This window comes from Magnolia sinica, chromosome 1, assembly GCF_029962835.1.
Source record: "Magnolia sinica isolate HGM2019 chromosome 1, MsV1, whole genome shotgun sequence".
Lineage (NCBI taxonomy): Eukaryota > Viridiplantae > Streptophyta > Magnoliopsida > Magnoliales > Magnoliaceae > Magnolia > Magnolia sinica.
In genome coordinates this window covers 2,039,233-2,062,861 of record NC_080573.1, presented here as the reverse complement: position 1 = coordinate 2,062,861, position 23,629 = coordinate 2,039,233, and the positions used below count along the sequence as shown (strand labels likewise).

The window sequence follows — 23,629 nt, the reverse complement described above, 5'->3', positions numbered from 1 at the left end:
CAAGCTCGGGACGGGGCTTGGGCCGTAGATGGGATTGAATTTCCTGGGAAGCGGATTGGCTGGTGTACCTCACACCAGCTGTATAGCTGCTGTAGGTACGTGTCGTGCAAAGACGAGCACGGACGCTCCTCCAGCTCCCAGTTGTACGAACGGTTCAAAGGAGATCAAAGTTGCACGGGCTCCACAGTGATGTATATATTATATCTACACCGTTCATCTATTTTTAGAGATCATTTTAGAAAACTATCCAAAAAACGATTAGTATCCAAAAATCAACTGGACCACACCACAAATAGCAGCGGAGATAATCATTTTCACTGTTAAAAATTCGTTAAAAATTAGTAGGGCCCACCAGAACGTTTATTTTCCATCCAATATGTTCATAAGGTCACAGAGACCTCAATGAAGAGGAAAGACAAATTTCATATTGATCAAAAACTTTTGTGACCCCAAAAAGGGTTTCAATGGTAGGCGTTCAATCCCCTACTGCTTTTTGTAGTGTGGTCCACTTGAAATTTATATCAGTCTTATCTTTACTCTTAAGACTTAAGACTAGCTAATCAAATAGATGGATAATTTGGATATAACACATATCTCATAATTAGGCCCACAAAACTTGTTGGCGTCAATACAGCAGCTATATAACTGATGTGAGGTACACCAGCCCATCAGCTTCTAATTTCCTATAACCCCAGTGGAGGCTCCGTGAGGCCCGCCTCGATGTCCATGTGATGTGCCATTATGAACTGTTTGGATAGAATGCAGACTCCATGGTGGTTCCATGGAGCTTCCATTAAAACATCATGGTTGGCCCTACCTATCCTCGCTATTTCGTGTAGTGGGGCCCATTTGGGAACGGATTGGCTACTCCCCCTGACACTGGTGGTCGGTGCTATGTGGCCCCACCATGATATATGTGGTTCATCCATGCCATCCATCTGTTTTTACATATCATTTTACGATTTCAGTCCAAAAATGAGTTATATCCAAATCTCAAGTGGACCACATTACAGGAAACAGAGTTGAATGAGGGTTGACGGTTAAAAACATTTTGGGGGCCATAAAAGTTTTGGATCAAGATGATATTTGTTTTTTCTTTTCATCTGAGCCTGTATGACCTAATTAACAGATTGGATGTCAAATAAACAGTATTGTGGGCCTTGGGAGGATTTTAATGGTTGATATCCAATCACTATTGTTTTCATGTGGTGTGGTCCACCTGAGATTTACATCCCTCTAGTTTTTGGGATCATGTAATAAAATAATATGTGAAAATGGATGAAACACATATATCATGGTGGGGCCACAGGGCGGAGTAGCCAATCCGTTTCCGGCCCATTTGGGTTTTGCATCTCCTTCATGTCAGATGGTGAGGACGCGGATTTACTGCGAAAGCCTTTATCAGGAAGTTCCTGCACAAGGATTCTGGGTGGGGCCCACTGAATTGCTTTTGAGAAATCAAACCTGTCTAGTGGTTTTTAGAGCTCATTTTAATATATGCTATCAAAAATGAGGGGATCCAAAACTCAAGTGGGCCTTGGGAGGTGAAACAGCGGGGAAAGGAATGCCCACCGTTGAAACTTTCCTAGGCTCCACCTTGATGTTTATAAGCCATCCAAACAGTTTATAAGATCATTTTCACTGAGATGAAGTGAAAACACTAAAAACTTAGACAGATACAAACTTCTGTGTCCATGTAAATTTTAAACGGTGGTCACTAAATTCCCATTTTTTCTTCTCATGTGACTCATTTGAATTGTGGATACTACTCATTTTTTGTATCACGTCTTAAAATGATCTTGAAAAACGGATGGACGGGTTGGATTTCTCAAAAACATCGCAGTAGGCCCCACCCAGAATCCTTGTGCAGTAACTTCATTCGAAAGCCTTCCCAGGAAATCCGCATCCAGCTGGTGATGGATGGGTGGATATCATATAGACATAATAGTGGCCCCCATAAGACTTCTGGAAACTGATGGACCGAGTGGATATCACAAAAACATCATGGTGGGCCCCACCGAGCTTCTACCTAAATGGCTCCTTGTGGGCCAGGTTACATTAAATCACGTCGGATGTGGTCGGGTATCGCCTGCTCTAGCCCGGCCCACCACATCTTTTGTTTTTTATTCTCTTGGTCCCACTTTTCAGTTGAATATGTAGCCGAAAAATTGAAAGGTTCCCCTCTAAATGTATTTGATGGTCCATTAGTATGGGTTCCAGCAACTAACAGTCTGGATCAACGGATCACTGGCCCACTTGTACAGAGCATGATCTTATAGATGAGACTTTCGGGTATGGTCTGTGCATGCATGTAGGCAGCCACAAAATAATGTAGATGACGGAACCAAGCCCCCCACTTGTAAGAACCGAAAGGACGTTGCGGCTTCGGTGGATCCCTGACTGTGGGGCCCACCATGATGTATGTTCCTTACCTTACGTGTGCGCCGAGTTCCTGCCAAAGCCTTTCGGATGGGAAAGAAAGTGAGACAGATCCAAAACTCAAGTGGGCCGAATCATTACGAAAAAGTGAGCAGAGAAATGTCTACCGTTGAAATCTTCCTGATGTCCGGGGTGAGTTTATATGACATCTATACCGTTAGTAAGGTCATTCTTATTAGGATGAACTGAAAAGGAAAAAATATTACCTGATCCAATGCTTTCGTGGCCCCAGGAATGTTTCAACGGTGGATGTTGAATCCTCACTGGTTCCATCGTGTGGTTCACTTGAGTTTTTGATCTGTCTCATTTTTTTTGTTTATGTCTTAACATGATCCGTAAAAATGGATGAACTAGATGGATTTCTCACAAACACCACGGTGGGCCCCACCTAGCTTCTGGTCACATGAAGTTCGTGGGAAAGGCTTTTGCAGGCCATCCGCGTACCGGGTACGAACCGAAAACCTCGGTCACCCGGCCTCGGGTCTCGACAATCACATGCTTCCGCGGAATCATATGATCCGCGCGTGGGAAGCGCACGTGTCCTTCAGCTTATGCAAGTGAGGCCTATTTATTAGCGATCCAGACCGTTGATCTGATCATTTTCATCGTGGATAGGGATTCCCCACGAATACCCGGATGGAAGAATCCAGACCCTATCTTTTAATGTAAAATACAAAAGCGTTCCCGTTCAACATGAAAAGCCCAGGGGTTGGATGGATAGGATTTTCGGGTCGGGTTCCATCAAATGGACACTCTGAATCACCCGAGACACGTACCCGAGTCGCTAATACTGAAACCCGAGTACACCATGTCCATGTTCATGTCCTCTGCTGAGATCATGCAGAAAGAGAAGATTTTTAATACTCTGGCAGCATGATAAATGATACTCAGGTACTTCGAAATGGCATGCTTCGAATGCAAGTAGTTCAAATTAACCACTTTAGCCGTTTCGTGAACCCAAAACTGGCTTATTTGATTATCCGACTTTGTATTGGTGGCAGTTATTGGACCGTTAGAAATGGAACTTATCCAATGGTCCTATTTCAACGAACAGGTGTCCATAACTTAGAGGTTGTTTGATAAATATGATCTTAGAACCTTGACTTATTAAAAGCAAGTTCCACAGTTTAAGCGGTCTAATTTGAGTTCATTTTGCCACGTGTACAATTTCTGAATGCCTGCGCATCAAGCGTCGTACACAGGCGGAGTATCAAATAACTTTCACGCAGAAGACAGAAACTTCGATACTCTTGACGGAGTGAGATGGATGACACGCACGCATTTGGAAATTACATACTTAGAATACAAGCAATTCAAATTAAACAGTCCATATCATGTGACCCAGTTTAGATGTATCATGGCTCAAAAATCACTATCTAACCATCGGATTGGTGGACAGTTATTAGACGGTTAAAAATGAAAAATATTTAAAGGTCATATTTCAACTAACAAGAATCAGAGTCTAGGATTGTCCAATAAATCTGATTTTGAGACTACCATTTATCCAGCGAATACAACCAAGAGGAAAATACGCGCATCTCCAATTCCTGAGTGGGTGTGTATCGAGCGTCATGCGCAGCCGGAGTATGAAATAACTACGCATGCAGAAAAAGGCTGACCAAAGCCAACGAATACAACAAGGAGAAAAATGCGCGCGTGCGCGTGTGAAACGCGGGGACGCGGGTTACGTGCCCGCATGACGTTGCCATTGCGGGCCATGCAGATTAGATGCCTGAAATCGAGAAAAACCGAAATTCATTCATTTCAGTCATTAATAGCCCACAACCGCGACGAGATAGAACGCGAGTTTCCTACAACCCGTGCAACTACAAGATCTGTGGAGCCCACCGTGACATATTTCTTATATCCACTCCATCCATCGGCTGCCGTAGATCATGTTAGGACATAATTAAATAAATTAGAAAGATTTAATAATTAAATAGATCACACCACAGGAGGCAGAGGGGATGGGGACGATAACCATTGAAACATTCTTCAGGCTCAGCAAAGCTTTTGGACGAGGTTGATGTTTGGATTTTCATTTCATCCCGGTGAAAATAATCTGAACGGGTTTGATGGAATATAAATATCATGGTGGGCCATATAAAGGTTTTGACTATGGTCCTATCATCTGAATTATTTCTTGTGGTGTGAATGAGTTGAGATATTTAGGTGCCTGAATTTTGGGATTACAAAATAAAATGTATTTTCTCAACCGATGGACGGAGTGGATTACATACAAACATCAAGCTGGCTACAAAAGCTTTTTTAAGCACCGCGGGTTCGATACAACAAACACTGCAAGAATATCGCGTCCGACGACATAAAGAACAAGTGATGAGTAAAAAACTGGTAATTTCCGGTTCTTCGCGATGAACTATCTTGCTTACGTCCGTGCGTACACCTACTCCCATGGGTGTATCTTGACTGTCCACTTAGTGGGACATACCACGGTATAAAGAACCATATTGTTTTTGCAATTTCGCCGTTCGATCTTTGGCGTTTGAGGTGAGTGCGAAAATACCATGCAAGGTTTTGATCGTAGGGCCAGGATCCTCCTTACCCGTATATTTTTTGTAATCTAGGCCATTGATAACTGGCCCAGCACATGGACAGTCTCGGATTAGTGATTTACTCAAGATGACGATAGCGTTCGTCTGCTGCCATGGGAACCGTCCAACCCTTAGGCGACCTACATGCACGTCTATATAGACCGTCCATATTACATGGCCCACTTCCGATGGAGCATATTCCACCGAATAAATGGATTAGATAATTCCAATTTCGCAATTGGTAGCAATCAGAAAAGACACCCAACTCCAAAATCGTCTCGGTGGACCGTACTCAACCATCAGGTCGCTCCTACGTTTCCCTTGGTTGGAAAATTACATCTAACCGTTGATCCCATCGAACTGTTTTTTATCCAACTTCATCACAACCGTCCATCCAAAGGCCACGGCCCACATCATAGCAACCATCCGTTCAACTTGAGTTTTAACCGCAAACCATCGTGTAAATTACTCACTATACAGACAGTCTGGATCAGGTCACTGCCATCCACGTTTCATTCACCAGGAAATGTATATCCCTCCCTCAATGGTTTGCTATTTCCACACGCGGGCTTACCTGTGCAAATATGGAACACGTGTATAAGATCTAGCCTTTCCATAAGTTGGAAATCGTTCTTAGATCTTTCGATGAATTTAAAATCAGGTGGGCCATAACCTACGAAGTTAATCAACGGTTAAAGCTTCTTTCTAGAAATTAACAATTTTTAATGTTCTGTGGCCCACCTGTGGTGTGAAATAGCCTGATTTTTACGCCAAAAGATCTAACAGCGTAATTCACCCAATGGAAAGTTCAGATCTCACACACGTGTCATAATATGACACATGCGCTCGCGTGTGGATATATGCGACTCGGGCCCGTGCGTAGAATTGGCAAACTTCCGTTCCGAACCCAGGGAGTGATACAGTAGATCCGGAAGAACCGGCTACGGTAGAGCCATCTCTCCCAAAGACACGTGGCAGGGTAATGCATAGATCGGGTCCACCCAAGTACTGAAATCAGGATATATAGGATAAGTCTTAAAATAAAATCGCATGAAATAATCTTATCCATTGCTTTTTTGCACTGTTTATCCCACTGCATATCTGACCGTTGATTGTTTTTGTTTTCCACGATCACTGTAACGGCCTTAGATCAATGGATAGGATTGTCCAATAGCTACACTTTTTCTAGAAATAAACCATAGAAGGGCTAGGGCCCCACATATGAGAGGACCTGATTTTCACGTCCACCATGCCACGTGTGCTGCAGAGACATGACTCTACCATATTCGTGTTCGTCCAGCCTTACGTATCTCCTGTCCCCAATACACCGCGCCAAACCAAGAAAACGAGTAACGTCTTCAGCAAACAACAGCACCGAAACCCAATCCAGCGCGACGAACGGGAAAACTCCGCTTCAGAACAAGCCCAGGAAGAGGAGAAAAGCTCTACTACGACGCTCGCGATACGGCAAAAACCACACCGTCGTGTCTTAAAAGCTCTCTCTCCTTTCTCTCATGATTAGAAATCACGGCATCTACTCCGTCTCTCCTCGTATTTCTCCTCTCTTCTTCTCTTCTTATTCCTCTCATCACCTCCTCTCGAGATCGTTTCTAGGGTTTTTCTCTCCTTCTCTTCTCTCCATGTGAAGGGGAAGATGTCTTCGTCGTCTTCTTCCTCCAAGATCTGCTTCAATCCCGACTGCAAAGAGGCGAAATCAGATCCTTCTAGAAAGGGATGGCGTCTCCGCGTTGGCGATTTCGCTGAGCTCTGTGATCGATGCGGGTAAGCTCTCTCTCCCTCTCTTTCTCGTGATTCTTTGATTTTTTGGAAGGGCGTTTTGGTCAGATGAGAGTATCCCGTGGCGTGTAGATCTGTTTTCTTGAAGTTTCGTTACGGTTTTCATGAAGTTCTGAGGTGTTGATTGCTGTTGATTTTAGATCTCTTTGCTACTTCGAGGTGGTGGATTTAATTTTATGGATTTTTCAGTTTAGTTAGTTCAGTCGCTGTAGTTGTAGAGGAAACGATTGCCGTTTGGAGTTTCTCAGTTCAGTTAGTAGAACTGCTGTAGTTATAAGGAGGGATTCGTTTTTGGTGATTTTCAGTTTAATTAGCATAGAAAGAGATTGAGTTATGTTGATTTTCAGCTTAGTTACTGTAATTGCTGTAGTTATTTAAATGAATGATTTTGTTTGATTCAAGGTTTAATTAGTATAGTCTCTGTAATTGCAAAGAAAATCATTGGTTTTTCTCGACTCTCTGTTTAGTTATCATATTTCATTTAATTGTTGAAAATTGCTGGGGTCTCTGATGCGAAGTGGGAAGAATGTATTTTTGTTGATATTTATGTTAATTAGTACAACTCTGTTAATTCTAGTTGTTGGAGGTTTGAGGGTTTAATTGCTGTTGACTTAGAGGCTTCTGCTGTGATTTTCAGCTTTGTTTTAGATGGTCAGGTTTTTTCTAAGGTGGAGTGTCTTTTCTTTGAATTGTTAGTTTAGTGAGCATTTGAAGGATTCGGCACTTTTTAAATTATTGCGCGGTTGAACCAGCACTTCAAATTGGAATTCAAAAAGTTGCCACCTGCGGCAGCATACTTTTATTTTTTTTTCACTTTGAAACAAAAGAAAACCCACTTTTCTGCCTCAAATCACAAGCAGCGGTGTTTGCGGGAGGGCTAGAAATGCTGCTGCTACTGATTTGAATGAGTATAGATCCTTAGCAAGTTTGCTCAATGGGCCTTTAGAGCATAGTTTCCTTACTTCTTAATATTTGTTGTTAATGGTTTTGTTATCGTGGATTTTGGATGCAGCTTTTGTAATTTATGGAATTTAGTTAGATTTTTGTGGCATTGTTTTCCAGTACTTGAACTGATTTTTTTATTTTTATTTTTTGTACCAAGTAAGAGGATTGTTTATATATATATATATGTGTGTGTGTGTGTGTGTGTGTGTGTGTATATAATATTCTGGGTGGGTTTTGAGGCTTCTTCAGAGTGTAAGGACAGATTTCTGAGGAATCAGTGTGCAAGAGTAAGTTTATTCCTTGTTAATTGGCGTGTATTAAGCTTGGTAATCGATTGATGCGGATTTTGGTCCTTCCAACCCAACTCTGTTTTCTTCATTGCAAGGGTTTTCAAGTAAAAAAGACCTGATGTGGTTATCTTGCTTGTTGGTTTAAGTTTGCTTTAGCTTTTTAGAGCTAGCGAGAGGAGGTTTTCAACATCTTTCCCCTCCTGATTTGTACCTTCCTTTTCTATTGAGGGAAGTTCCTCTTCAAATTTAAGAGTTTAGGACAGCAACGGGATGTTCATAGGAAGATCTGTTACATCATGACATTATGCGATGTGAGATAAGTCACTGCATCTTGATTTTGCATTTTAACATTAAACACAGGCTTTGTAGTTGATAATCACGTCCCTTGCATCTGTGATGCTGTGAATGATTTGGATTTTTATTTTGTTCTCTAATTCCTTTTCATATTACTTTTTGTATGACCCTAGTTCTGCATATGAGGAAGTGAGGTTCTGTGAAACTTTTCATTCGGATGCTGCTGGTTGGAGGAATTGTGAGTCATGTGGGAAGGTGAGATAACATCAGGATTGGTCTCCCACATGTTTTTTTTCCTTTTTCGGCCCTTACGCAAGTTACTTGTATCTTTGGATGCAGAAGGTTTCTGTAAAATAGAAGATATTGGATAATTACTTTGCATCTTCCAAATTGTAGCTTTAGATTACACAGTTATTTATGCTGTGGAATTCCTTTTACAGAAGGTGCACTGTGGATGTATTGCTTCCGTGCATGCATTCATACTTTTGGATGCTGGAGGAATTGAGTGCATGGCGTGTGCGAGGAAACCTTACATTGCGGTAAAGATTACAAATGCTATTTCTGATAATAAATTCTGATGTTTCAGACCTTCTCTGTTTCATTTTCACCTCTCAGAAGCAAGGCTATTGATTTATCATTTTAACGATCTTGTCAGGGAGAGGGGTTGTTTATGCCTTTGAACCCAATATATATGCATGAGAACATGTCACTCTAGTATGGTTAGCCATTACACTCGTTGAGGCATTGGCATGTGGTTATTTATAAGACCTCACAAACTTTATTTTTTCTTCCCAAAAGAACATTGTATTTGCCACCGAACCTGTTCATGCCAATCTCGTGTACAATTCTTGTTAGCAGTATAGTTGCTATGAAACACAAACTTTTCACATCTGGGCATCCCCAGTTCCAAAAACTGGAGTGCATCTTTGCTTACATCTGATAACTGCGGTGCCGCTCTGTGAACACTGAACTGACATTATTACGAAAACATGGGTGGTTAATTCTTGCACATTTGTGAAAATTGTAGAGAGATGTGATCTAGTAGTATAGCAAAATGAACTCTGTCTCTGCCACTCTTATAGCAGAGGGTGATTCCTAATGTTATATGCTCTGCTGGGTTGCTTGACAAATCTCCTTGAAAGTTTAGTGGATATATTGGAAAAAGGTTACATGACATTTGTGCTCTCCTAGAGGTCCATTTTCATAGGGAGGCAAATGATATCACCGAATCCATATCTCTCAAAAAATAAAAATAAATCATTGAGTCCCTTGACAATGAGGGAGTCTTGCGGCAATTGCTATTAGTAGTCTTCTCTTGCTCTCTTGCTAAATTTCCTATGTGTTCATTATGTATGCTATCAATTTCCTATTCATTCATTCATAAAGCTTTTCACTCATTGAAAATAGTACTATATCCAAAATAAGAAAGTTATGTCAGACAAAACAAGATGCTTGCCAACTCTTGTTTATTACGAGTGTCCTGAGTCTTCCGGTCGGTTCACGGATCTACTGTATGTGCATGCAGCACAAATAGATCGTTTGTGTTTCACTATTGCAATTTCCAGTTAAAAATATGAAGAACAATTGAAGTATGGGCAGATTACCCAGATCTCATTTGAACTGAATCTTCCTACTATCCATGGTACCATTCTCATTTTAATCTCAAATTGTGTTATCAATACCTTCGCGTTTGTTATAAAAAAACCAGTGGTCAATGAGAGCCATGTGTCTGGGCCCATGGTCCAGCGTATGGATGCTTTTGAGCATCCTCACGTGTACCTTTGAGTTTGTTATTGAAGAAAACTGGTGTTCAATGAAAGAGCCATGTGTCTAGGCCTATGGTCCAGTGTGTATGTGCTTCCGAGCATCCTTATGTGTACCTAAAATGCTTTCAAAGAGCAATGCTCAACCAAAGCCACCTTAAGTGCTATATTACCTGAGTATGGGAATGGGTATTGCGTATGAACGGGTATTGATCCAATTGCTTAGGATACAAGTGCTGAAAGGATTAGTCATTGTTCACAAGTATATAATTATGTTAAAATACTTGCTTGGAAATAAACAGGTTGATTTTTTTTTTTGAAAGATGAAATTTATTGGGCAAGTGCCAAAAAGCAGAAACAAACAACAGGACAGCAGAGAAACAAAAAACAGAAAAACCCAAAGCCTAAGGAAACTGACTACAACAAAAACTAGAGAAAACCTAAAGAAACTAACACAACCATCCTACTAACAACACAACAACAATTCAGCCCCTTGGTTGAGGGCCCAAGAAGAACAAAATTACGGCACCCTATACCGGAAGAGCTGAGCGACATTACTAAGAACTCTCGCCATCATAAAAGTATAGAACTCGAATTCTTGAAACATCGATCGTTCCTTTGTCACCAGAGGGACCACAACGAAGCTAGCAAGGCAAGTCTCCATTTCTTTCTCCCGGGAGAGCCTCCATCAGATGCATGCCAAACCTTGAAAAAATCTTCAATAGACTGAGGCATAATCCAGTAGACCGATGCCATACTCAGAATCCCCGCCCAAACTTCCGAGGAGAAAGAACAATGCAAAAACATGTGATCTACTGACTCCGCTTGATTATAACAGGAAGGCAGATGTTGGGCAGAACTAATCCTCTTTTGCAGAGATTATCTAAGGTCAACACTCTATTCCTGCCCACTAGCCACCTTAAAGTCGCCACTTTTGGAGGAGCTACATAATATCAGATTTCTCCGGTGGGGCTATTAGAAGGCCGACTATCTGAGGATGCAAACTCCTTGTAGAAAAAATGCACCGACAAGGATCTTGACGTTGGTAGGTTCCAAGAAATAGAGTCTTGATGAGAAGGAGAGGGGACTTGGCCCCACAAACGAGACAATCATGCTGATAAGGATTCAATTTCACCATCGCGAAGGTTTCTTCTAAAGGAGGGAATCCAGACAGTATCATCTCCAGATTGGGAGAAACAAGAGGCCACACAAACCTCAGGGTCAATACTTAAGGAAGCCAGCTCCAGAAAAGAACCCCGCAAACTTGACAGTAATGCTGATAAGGATTCAATTTCACTATCGCGAAGGTTTCTTCTAAAGGGGGGAATCTAGACAGTATCATCGCCAGATTGGGAGAAACAGGAGGCCATGCACACCTCAGGGTCAATACTTAAGGAAGCCAGCTCCAGAAAAGAATTGATTAAGGGCTGATCCCCAATCCAATGATCAAGCCAAAATCTAGTTCTCTCTCCTTGGCCCACCTTAAATCATAGTTGATAACTATGTAGTTCAAAATCCCAATAAATCTGAATTTCAAGAGCTGGGAAATGGGAATTCCTTACCTTACCCATAGTTGAGGATCTTAGTATGCTACTTGGGTACAGTTTTTGCAAGGATCTGGGTATTGTAGATAAATTTACCCGATTTCTACAAGGTTGTTTGCTTTAGGAGGTTTATAAAGTATTTTCACCTTGCCACAACAAAGATCTGGTAAGTGCTGCAAAAACATATCCAAGCCATGACTGAGCTAGAACTATATTTGTAAAAAGGAGAAGGTATTGAACTCACCGTTGCAAGATATGTTGGGGATATTACCAAGTTGGATCTGAATGGTTGTCCTTGTCATGTAGTGCACTGGTAATTTGAAGGACCATCCTTTTCTTATGTGATTAGATCATCCATCATAAAACAATCATCTTTAATTGAAATAATTGATGCTTAATAGTGGTTTACAATGGACAATTGGAGGTCTAAGCCAAGATTTTAAATATCTGTATTGGGAGGTGAATTGGCTGGGCCCAAAAAGGATATGATCTGTGGCGTATCGGATGTTATTGCTAGATAGATAATGGCTCGTATTATCCGAATTTCTTTCGCCCAAAAAAAAGAAAGAAAAATTATCAGGAAAATAGGGAAGAAGGCAAACAGCAGAATCTGTCTTTTGTGTGTGTGTTAATTACATTGAAATATAGCAAATAGAACATGAAAAGATGGAACAAAGTAATAGTTTACCCCTTAAATTTTCCCTAAATGGTCCATTCCACTTTGATTTGTCAAATCCCGCTCGTTTTGATCCCTAAAGCATGCCTAGATCTAAGCAAAATGAGTTTCTAATCTTCCTCGATGGTCGAAATGAATTAAGAAGTAGAAAAAATGAGAGAAAATTGGAAAGGGGCCTTTATGACTGTATTGGCATGTAACCCTTTCTTTGTAACTGGACAGTTCACCTTTGTATCACAAAAAGATAGGGTTATGATATGGACACATAGTAACTGATATTCAAAACCATGGTTTAAATTGATGTGCTTAAACTGTGTGGCTGCCATTCTTGGAATTAACAGCTAAAATGTCAGTTCTTAGAATCTTATTAAAATTCAGGAGTCTATACCGTTCAAAAAAGAAAATGCTTATTTCAGAGGAGGAAGCAACTTGGATGGTTGGGGAAGAAGAGATCAAGAAAACAGTTTCAGAACTAGCTAGACACAGAGCTCTTAGGTTGGATGTATTCCCAGAAACTTTATTCTGGGAGTGAGTGAGAGAAAACCTCCTATGCTTTGTCTTGCAATTTATGAGTGAGGGAGGCTTTCTAAAGATTAGGGTGCCTCTTTCATTGCATTGACTCCTAAGAAGGAAAGATCTGGAAGGCTTAACGACTTGAGACCAATGAGTCTCATCTGGGACCCTTACAAAATATTGGGAAGTTCCAAGTGTCAAGGCTAAGAAGTGTTATGTGCATGGTAATATCTAAATCTCATGGAGCATATGCGTTTGACAGACAAATTCTGGATGGGGCTTTGATAACACGCAAATGTATTGATTCCAGATATGGAGTAGGCAAGTCATGTGTGATTTGTGGGTTGGAGGTGGAAATTGCATACGCTCATGCGGTAGGGCATTCTTGAATTTACATGCTGAGAAGACTAGTGTTCCGAATCAGATGGATGATGTGGATGTAAGCATGTGTGGGATCAGCTCATTTTTTTGTCTTAATCAACGCTTCTTCCAAGGGCTTCTTTGGGGAATCCACAGGTTTGCAGCAGGGGGAGCTGTTGTCCCTTCCCCTTTTGATTTAAGCACGCATAGCGGGGCATACCTTTGTTACAGGTGGGACACATGCTAAATGTGATGCCTATTGTGCAATGTGTGTGACTTGGCAATGACAAGTGGCTAGAAAATTGAAGATGTTGAGGGTCAAGTTGTTCCTCAAGTGGAGAATTGTTGATAATAAATGTCGTGGCATTTTCTAGGCATGCATGGGAAAGGATAATTGGTAGTGGTAACTTGGGAAGGATTGGAAGCTCGGGGATTTTAATGATGTGTTATAAGGAAGGGGTGATTGCTTAGGAACTCTGTTAGTGGGCGTTTCTTTAAAAAAAAGTTGTTAGCCTTTTGAATAGATAGGGTTGCATGTGTTTGTGTGGTTATGATGTAATTTCACGTGATCCCAAGGTAGCTATTGGTAGGCATGCATTCTTGGAAAATTATGCGATGAGGCTTCATGAGCAGTCTAGATAATGCTCAAAGGGGAAAACAAATTGGGGTGTCCAATACTCATTTAGTATTTTTCATTCTATTTTATTTTATTATTTTATTTTTTTCTAGAGCATATTTTATTTTTTTGTAGAGCATTGATCTCTTGTAATAAGGTCTTTGTAATGGGTGCTTATCTAAAGTGAAACTGCTTTCTACCTTTTGAGCTTTGCTAATTGCACATGCATGTGAAATAATGCTCATGTACACGTGACACATGTGCCAGCATGGTACATAGGTGCAAGATCCAATCCATCCATTAGGTTGGCATGAGCTTCTACATGTTTTCCCAGAAATTAATCTGCTGCACTCAGCATGTGGGCCCCAATATTGAAAACATAATGGTGGAATAGAAAAGTTCAGACAAGTTTTTCAGAGCCATGCATTTGTTTTGCAAATTGTGTGCCACTTGACCAGTGGATCAACCTGATTCTTGGGCCAAGGCATCAATATAGATCTTGGACCCACCATGCCATGCTTATACATGTGTCTCATTTGCATGAGCTTTATTGCACACGCTTGTGGGCTCAACAAAGCTCCTTCCCTAATGGTTCCTGTAGATTTTCTCCTCTTTTGGATTTCTTTATGTATGGTGGTCAGGCTTTTTTCTTAATGCCTCCTAATGGACTACTCTATGATGCCTTCACAACTATAAAGAAAAGGGGGCTGTTCACCTTTGGAATCTGTTGTTTGCTAGCTTACAAATTTAGGGCCTGTTGGATTCATGGAAAGGAAAGGAAACATTGTTTCCCATGATACTAAATTTCCGTTATTTGGCAAGCCATTTTTTGCGGAATTTGTGGGAAACATCTTTTCCCATATCTTTGTTGGAAAATAAACAAATTTTTTCCCAACTCCACCCCTCAAGAATGGCATTTTCCCACGATGGAAGGAAAGGGGTTTCTCAACTTTTTAAACCAAAATATGCCACCATCCATCTTCAATTTGCTTCACATGTGCCAAATGAGCCATTGTCCATCTTTCGTTATGCCCCACACGTGCCACTACGCCACATGTTCCACCATCCATCTCTTGCACCACACATCTACCCCCATTTATCTTCTTTAGTGCCACACATGTGCAAAGCATCACCAATGTGCCAAAAATGCCATCATCCATCTCCAGGTTTGCCACATGTGCCAATGTTTCCGATGTGCACAAGTTCTGTCGTCTAGCTTCAAGTGCCCATACGTGTCAAATATGTCAATGCGTCTTGTGCCACATATGTCACTGTACAACTTCAAGCACCTATGTCATGTATACCACAATTTAGCGTCAAGCATCCACATATACCTTGTATGGCGCATATTCATTGCCCATCTTCAAGCATACCACATGTGCCACATATGTCTTTGGCGCACTAGTAACTACTTAGAAAAATTTCCCAAGTTTTTGTTTTTGTTTTGCCAAACAACAAATTTGAAAATAGATCCTAAAATTGTAGGAAATCTTGAAAAACAAACAAGGAAAACAATATTTCCTTGCCCACAATTTCCTGTAAGGTTTCTTAAGAAACATTATTTCCTTTCCTGTCCTTTCCATGAATCCAAACAGGTCCTAAGAGTATTTTTCCTCCTCCCTCGTTCTAATCACAACCGTGAAAACCTAGTAGCAATCTTCTTGCTAGCCCTAGCCTGACATGCATTTTTTGAGTGTTGTGGCAGGGTGATAGGTGTGCCACAGTCTCACATTCGAGTAATTTCCTTTCTTCACTATGTAAATTAGGGGCGCACACAAAACCGGTAAACCGGACTGGAACCGACCAGACCACACGGTTTGGCCTGGTTTTGAAGTGCACCGATTCCGCTTTCGGTTCCGAAAATCAAAGAACCGGTTAGTTCGGTTTGGTTCTTGGTTTGGGGTTCTGTAGAACCGAACTGGACCGTAGAACCGAACCTGGAACTGGACCCCTTGGTCAATAAATTTTTAAATTTTATTTTTTTGAAACATAAAAATCTAGACCATTCATCAAACTGGATCACAACATGAATAGACTTTTGGAAGCAAAATCATTTTGAGAACGCCAAAGGTTCATAAAAAAAACCATGACAAGATTACTCTCTGTGAAAATTTTCAGTAGAGGAGCTTGGGCTGAATTATAAAAAAAACCATACAATTGGGCTGGGTTATAAAAACAAACCACGCAATTGGGCTGGATTATAAAAAGCCCGAAACCATAGAACAGAACCGGAACCGAACTGGTTTTTTACGGTCCGGTTCCAATTCGGTTCTAGGGTGCAAATGGTCTGGTTCCGGTTCTAGTTTTATTGGAACCTTTGGGAATAGTTCTGTTCCGGTTTCACGCAAGAACTGGACCGAATTGTACCGTGTGCACGCCTAATGTAAATAGATGGCCGGAATCACACTTGTTCTCTTGGGATCTTTTCCCTGAGAAATCCAAGGCAAGAATTGAAGAAAAGGATGATGAAAATCGACGGTTTCTCCGGTTCCTTATGTCAAATGAAACAAGGTTCAATTGACTAGGAACCATTTGCTGGGATGGATAGAGAGACAAACGTCTCAGACACTTTACCATTTTAGTTAAATACATGACACATCTGGGGGGTGGTTTGCATAATAAGAAATGTTCTCTTAAGGTGATAGTTGGGAACCTCGGGGTTGGAGATTAAGATTTTTGGAGTGTAAGTGGTGCGATGACATTGCTTCTTGTTGCTCCTTTCCTATGTTTTTTTCGAGTTGCTTGAGAGAAGGAAACAATGGTTGCACATTTATGCTAGGATGTGTGATAAGATAGTGTGGTCACCAATAATCTTGGTGATGAAGAAAGTGTTTAATGCTTAAGTATGACGTAGAACTTGAACAGGTGTGCACCGAGGTTGGGGAAAATGGACGGGGATGGTGGTGGACTGGTGAAAAGAGTGGGTTTTTTGTTGTAAAAATCATTCTGCTCTATGTTATCAGGGGATTCTCATAGGGAAGGAAATGTAACAACGGAGTTTGTGTGGCAATATCCGGGCCTCCTAGGATTATTGCTTTTAGCTGGTTTGTTGGCAAGGAGGGTTGTCACCATAGATCATTTGAGGGAGAGAAACATAGTTATACCCATGTTTGTGTTCTGTGACCAAAAGGAGGACAGAGGACTGCTTATTCTTGCATTGTGAGTTTGCTGGAGCAATTTGGTGCAAGTTTCTGGGCTTCTTTAGGGACTAGGGTGGAATTGGTGGTGCCTAGGTGAATTCTTCCCAACATGGAATGATATTCGATTGGGGAGATGGGAAATATTTGGATTTGTAATTTTTGTGGTTCTATGGTCATTTTGGAAGAACTTTCACGAACAAACGGAGCAGATGGAGGTTGTATTCAGAAGGGCAAGGGGAAAGACTATGAGCTGGACATCTGAGATTACTTGATTCCATAAATGTCACAGGGAGCATATAGAAGAAGCATGTGGTTTGGATTCTTTGCAAAATCTGAGATGATCCCTCAATCATCCTCACAGAGGAGGACAAAGGATGATTGAGGGATCATTTCAGATTTGTGCACGTGTGGGCGCAGGCAGGTGGGCAGGTGTGTGTGTGGGTGTGCAGGGGGCGGTGTGTGTGGGTATGGGTGTGTGCATCGGTGTGTCGTGGGTGTGCGCGCGAGTGCGTGCCTGCATGTGTGTGGATTGGTCTGTATGTGGTCATCCAATCCATATAATATGTAGAAAGTATGCGTGCCTACTTGTGTTCACATATATATGTGGGTCATTAGGCTGTTTAACCATCAAGCGGGCTATGCATGTGAAAACAGTACACACGTGCTGGGTGGCTGTGGCTGTGTGTTGAGGGGCTCATGCGGGGCACACAAATCTCTGAATGATGATGCCTTTATTGTTTTATTGGTTTCACCCTTTTGTTCAACAATGTTGTCATGCATGTTTAATTTTTGCACCTTAGAAACTCACCTGCTAACGTCATGTTTGAGAATAGAAATGTAGGACATCTCCTTCAAAGCCTTTTATCTTGATCATTCTTCTAGATGTTTTTTTTTTTTGAAAGGTGAAATTTTATTAAGCAAAAGGAGAACAAGGAAAAACAGACCAAAAAAAAAAAAAACAAAAACAAAACGGAAAGAAAAACTTAGAAAAAAACAGAACGAAACCTAGAAAAAGCTAGAGAAAACCTAAGAACTAAAGATACAACAACAGCCAGCTCCAAAGCTGGGAAAACCCTCAGAAGAACATTACGGGGCCCAGTCCCGCATAAATTGAAGAACCCTCAAGAACCCTGCCTCCACTCTTAAGCCCTCAGTAACTTGGAATGGGACATCAAGTTGGACCATTTCCCACCGTCCATTCGCGATGAAAATTCGCATAATCGCCAGGATCATCTGACTATGAGTTTGTACAAGTTTTGGGACCTGATCGCAATTTATGCTCGTATTCGAAAGATAGCTTATTTTGATTGGAATTTCATTCTTCTAGATTTTGTATAAATTCTCTCCTAAATCCGAGGGGATTTGTTCTCTACGTACATTAAATCATGGTCATTGTATTTTATTTCTACATTCTAAGGTTTTGGGTTTCGAGCTAGCATCCCTATTTCCAATATTTACTTGTGTTCTCCATTCCTCATGTTGCATGAATGCTTTAAAATTTTCTGAGTTCACTGCATGTTGGTTTTCAGGCATCAAACCAAATATGGCCCCCTTCTTTGTTTCCTCCTCCACCTCTGCCTGACAGGCTGAAAGATCTCTCTGTTAAAAGCAGGAATCAGATGACTGGACCCAGTTCAGTTCCTGGACAGTGGTGGCAAGCGACGAATTTATGGAATACTGCTCATAGTCAGTCTGAATTGCGCCCACGGATGCCATGTGATGTCGACAGACCAAATAATGTTGACAAACTGATTTCCAGCGAGCGCCCTTCTCCCTCTGCCCAGGAGAAGAAAGTCAAAGATTCATATGAAAGGATACCATCCACTGGCCTAAAGCTTGCTGCACTTGACAGCCTTCTTAATGGGAATGTCAGTGCTGATGCATTGACTGCATTTAGTACATTCCGCAAAGAAGAAAGGAAAGTAGATGGCTTGCCAGATGACATCCACATCACAGTTGATGATCCTGCAGATACAAAAAAAAGAGTGATTGCTGCTGAACCTGGCTTGACCAGTTCCGTTGCTGGAATGAACTTTGAGACACATTCAAGTTCATGTGTAAACATTTCACTGTCTTCGTCTAAACTGAAGGATGAGCCATCAACTCCCCTTTTTGGTTTGGGTGTATCTTTGTCGTCACCAAATGAGACAAATGACCCAGCTAAGGTTTCTGGAACTCTTTCACAGCGACAAACACCTCCACCTCCACCGGCAAAGCAATTCTTTGCTAACTCTCAGAATGGAGGAGACTCTTCTGGGGAATTACAAACTCATATACGCAATGGAAGGCCTCGAGGGGAGGGTCAGAGAAGAACTCACTTACTTCCACGATACTGGCCGAGGATCACTGATCAAGAGCTACAACAAATTTCTGGAGAGTATCCCATATATTTTATTGTTCTTTGATTCAACGGAATTTAAAGCCAAATGATTTGTTATTCATTATCAAATAAATGGGATCACTATGAGCTACTTGGCTTTATTCACTGTTGAGTTCTTTTTCTTTCTTTACTCTTTTATAAGCAAGCTCATAGCTACACTAGTTTCCTATTTGAAGCAAGCTAGTGGTCATACTTAAAAATTCAAAATGATATAAAGCCTTGACTATATCTAAGCTCAAATTCTGTTATCACTCCTTTGTTTGAGAAGATGTTGAGTGCTAGTGATGCAGGTCGGATAGGCCGCTTGGTACTGCCCAAAAAGTGTGCAGAGGTGAGCTCACTCTTTTCATGATTTAAACTTCCAATACATTAGGTGTTTTGTTTTATTACTGTTCATTCCACTGGAAGGTCTGTAAGTGATGAATTGTCATTGTAGGTGTTACTTTAAAAACGGTGTGGATTATGTTAAGATTAGTTTTGTGGATATGTCGAGGTGTAGCGCAGTAAAGAAATTGTTAGGCATATCGGAGTATTAAAGTGGGCATTTTAAAACCCAAGGGATTTTGATTTTATTTTGACAATGTGTTTTCTATGTTTATATTTCTTCATGTTTTAATGGTGCCTTGTGCGTCTTCAATAATGTATCTATTGGTCAAGCTGTCAGTTTGAGTGACTTGATTTTTATTTAATCATTTAATTTTTTGTGAGAAAGCAACAAATGAATCTCACTGAGCACAAAACACTAAACAAGGGGTAACAAATTCCCCTCTGAACATTCTTTTTTTTTTTTTTTTTTTTGAAAGGCCACTGAATATCTTAAATCCTAATACGTATTCACCTCTGACTCTGTCGTTTTATTTTAACATTATGAAATAGTTTTCTTTTAATGGTCTTAATATCTGGACTCCTAATATGTCTTCTGCTCCTTTCCTTTTTGTAGCTTTTTTTCCCCTTTAAGATGAACTATCTTATCGATTCAAAAAAAACAGATGAACTATCATGTGCATCAAAATTTCAGTGGACATGCTAAAGACCCTAATTAATTGTTGTAAGGTCTAACTGAAGGTATGGCCCTAACTGAAGGTTGATCTGTGGTCTAAGTGAAGGCATGGCCCTTGATAGAGTGGAATGATGGAACAAGATTCATTTAGCTGGCCCTAATTAATTCAGATAAGGCTTAGATGAGGACGACGACATGCCACATTAGACATTTTGAGCAGTGGCTTTTGTTTCAAGTCAATGTGCGGATTTTGCATGCACATTCTTTTGATGCTTTTCCAACAAAATTTGATTTGTATTTTATTTATTACTCTAACAGGTGTTTAGGGAATTATTTTTAATGTACCACATTGATCATGCAATCATTTTATGCCTCTCTGCTTTTCTTTCTTTCTTTCTTTTTTCTTTTTCTTCTTCTTTCTTTATTCTTCTTCTTCTTCTTCTTCTTCTTCTTCTTTTTTTTTTTTTTTTTTTTGCCTTTTGTTTTTCCAGAAAGGTGGGAGCACACCACTTTGAACTTTGTTGATCTGAAAATTTTCTGTGCATACATTCGGGTGGGCACCACAAAAAAGAAATGGGCCTCACCTATCATGTACTACACATATACAGCATGAAGCAAAAATATATGCAAAAAAAGGGGCCACAGACGGTACATTGGGCAATCATTCTAAAGAAACTGGTGGTTCTGCTATAAGCTGTGAGACTATAGTTGTTAGCAGAACCTACCCCAGATATATACAAGCCGAAAAAAGGCAGGCCCACAGTAACTCTGCAGGTGCCAGACTGGCAAAACAGCCCCCCAACCACGATCAAAAGAGAGGCATGCAGGGACTGAGAAGAAGCTCCCACCAGTCCCGAGGATGGCCACCAAAGATGCCTCTGCTTTTCTTAAATTGCCAATGGCATGAAACCATGATCAATGTTTGGTTAACAGTATGATTTAATTAATACTTATTTGTTCATACAGGAACAACCCGACAGAAGACTAGGCTCAGTTGAAGAGCTTCTGAAATTGATATGGCCTATATCTTGAGTGTCTTGAATACTAACCCCTAAACTTAAGTTCCTCAATATAGATAAGGAGCTAGGATTACATAAGAGTCTATGATGTTAGGGGCATTTAGCCAAATTTTGTGGTAGTTGGTAGGCTTGTTGGTTCGAGAGAGTTTCATGCTTGATCTCTTGAGAGAGTTCAATCCAGCCTTCTTTTTTTCTATTTAAAAATAAAATAAAAAAACTATATGTGCTAGAAAGGCATACTTGTCCACTGGCATGAAGGGCTGGAAATTTGAATGCCAACTGTCATTTCAGAAGACAGGTGGAATATTTATGTTATTAATGTGCATGCTTATCATGAACAGGCATACTTTCCTACAATTTCTCAGCCTGAAGGACTGCCTCTAAAAGTTCAGGATGCAAGAGGCAAAGATTGGGTATTTCAATTCCGTTTTTGGCCTAATAATAACAGCAGGATGTATGTACTGGAGGGGGTTACCCCTTGCATTCAGTCGATGCAATTGCAAGCAGGTGACACAGGTAACATACTGACTTTGACAAAAAAAAGAAGTATTGTTTGGGAAGTTCTTGAGATATTCCGAGTTTTTTGTTGATGAGCTTAGTACCAACTTGACATGTTATAGCTTCTTTCTGATTGGCCTTCTATGATATTGAGTTTTTATTGACGAGCTTAGTTCCAACTTGGCATGTGCATAGCTTCTTTCTGATTGGCCCTCCATCCAGAGTCATTTTGTAGACATGATCAGATGTTCTTAGTGTTTCTTTCATTCAACCCTTTAACTCCTTGAGCATATACTTGCAAAAACTTTATTGTAAATACCGATGATATAAAATGGGATTTCAATTTGTATTGGATTAGCCAAATATTTAGCACATAACTGGAAAGATTGCTATTTCATTTCTTTACCTTTCATATGTTTTCTTTTCTTACCATTTTTATCATGTGCTTGCTGCTTACAAATACTTTATGGCCTCTGTTTAAGTAGGTCTGACAGTCCATTTTGTTTCTTCAGTAACCTTCAGTCGGATAGATCCAGAGGGAAAGTTAGTCATGGGATTCAGAAAGGCTTCAAATGTTCCTTCCGAACAGGTTCGGTATAATTTACAAAGTTCCCTGATTGATTTTATTAAAAAATATGCAGCAATGAAATTTATGCATGAAGATAACTGCTGTCAACTTTAGTCATGTCTACAGAGAGTGCAATGACATTTGATATGGGATTGTTGCTCATCATTCTTTTCTTGTATTGCTTGTTCATGTTGCTTCATGCAGTACACTGCATTTTAAATCATGTTATATTGACACTTGAGAGCCTGTGAATCTTCAAAATTATGATGGATTCTTGAAAATCTATTTGTTGAACACTTTGAATTTGAAGCATGAGTGCATATGTTTTGATGCTGAGCAGATGTAATATTGAAAGGAGATTATCCAGAATATTTTGCTGCCCATTAATCTGTATTTATAGTTTGCAGAAAACATGGTTTTTCCCCTTTGTCTTTTGTAGAGTCAAGTTCAATGACTTGCAGTGTCATGTATGGCTTTAAAGTATTTATTCTGGCCTTTCTGGCCCCTTTCTGCATGATTGCATACTGCAGTTGAGGTTTAATTCTTTGAATGTCATATTTCTCATGTTTTTGCATTGTTCAAAATGACTATTGAGTTATGGGGGAATCATTTCCAGCATGGAACATAATTTTATCATAAACCTTCAATATTTGTTGTCTAAATTTCTCATTCTTCACTGACAGGACATTCAGGCACTCAAAACTGGGAATGGTTTCTCAACAAGTGGAGAAAATAACAAAAATGCCAAACCGAGTGAAGCTGGTTCAGCTTTTCCTCTTCGTCCGTATAAAGGTGGTGCAGATTCAGCTATCCATTCATCAATTAACCAGATTAATCTGACAGATCCAGCATATCCCTGGTCTAAATTTGATAAAACTGGATACATACAAAAAGAAGGCACAGGGGCTAAGTCATCTCTGCTCCCAAGTAAAAGGAAAAGCAGCACGCTTGGTTCAAAGAGTAAACGCCTACGGATTAATAATGAGGACTCCATGGAGCTCAAGATGACATGGGAACAAACGCAAGAACTGCTCCGTCCTCCTCCAAATTATGTTCCTACTATTGTGGTGATTGAAGGCCATGAATTTGAGGAATATGAGGTATGCAAGTCTTAATGGTGTTCTAGCTTTGTGATAGAAACATAATCATAGAAAGGAGAAATTTCTCAGCTCTAGAGTTGTTTCATGACGTCTCTTCCTTTCTCTTTCTGTTGTCTTCATGGAGAAGTATGGCAG

General features: G+C 40.5%; 1 protein-coding gene across 3 annotated transcripts in view; it reads left to right on the top strand.

Moving 5' to 3' along the window:
* The first annotated feature begins 6,328 nt into the window (after nt 1-6,328).
* Nucleotides 6,329-23,629, top strand: part of LOC131236254 (B3 domain-containing protein Os07g0563300-like) — a 46,068-nt gene continuing 28,767 nt past the window's right edge. For 2 of the 3 annotated variants that reach the window (XM_058233520.1, XM_058233407.1), the window contains exons 1-8: nt 6,329-6,773; nt 8,491-8,572; nt 8,758-8,856; nt 18,459-19,306; nt 19,544-19,640; nt 21,670-21,844; nt 22,339-22,415; nt 23,078-23,494. In XM_058233520.1, the coding sequence (XP_058089503.1) occupies nt 6,646-6,773; nt 8,491-8,572; nt 8,758-8,856; nt 18,459-19,306; nt 19,544-19,640; nt 21,670-21,844; nt 22,339-22,415; nt 23,078-23,494 (1,923 nt within the window). In that variant the 5' untranslated portion in view covers nt 6,329-6,645. The remainder of the gene's footprint in view (nt 6,774-8,490; nt 8,573-8,757; nt 8,857-18,458; nt 19,307-19,543; nt 19,641-21,669; nt 21,845-22,338; nt 22,416-23,077; nt 23,495-23,629) is intronic. The other variant, XM_058233461.1, reaches the window with a different exon arrangement.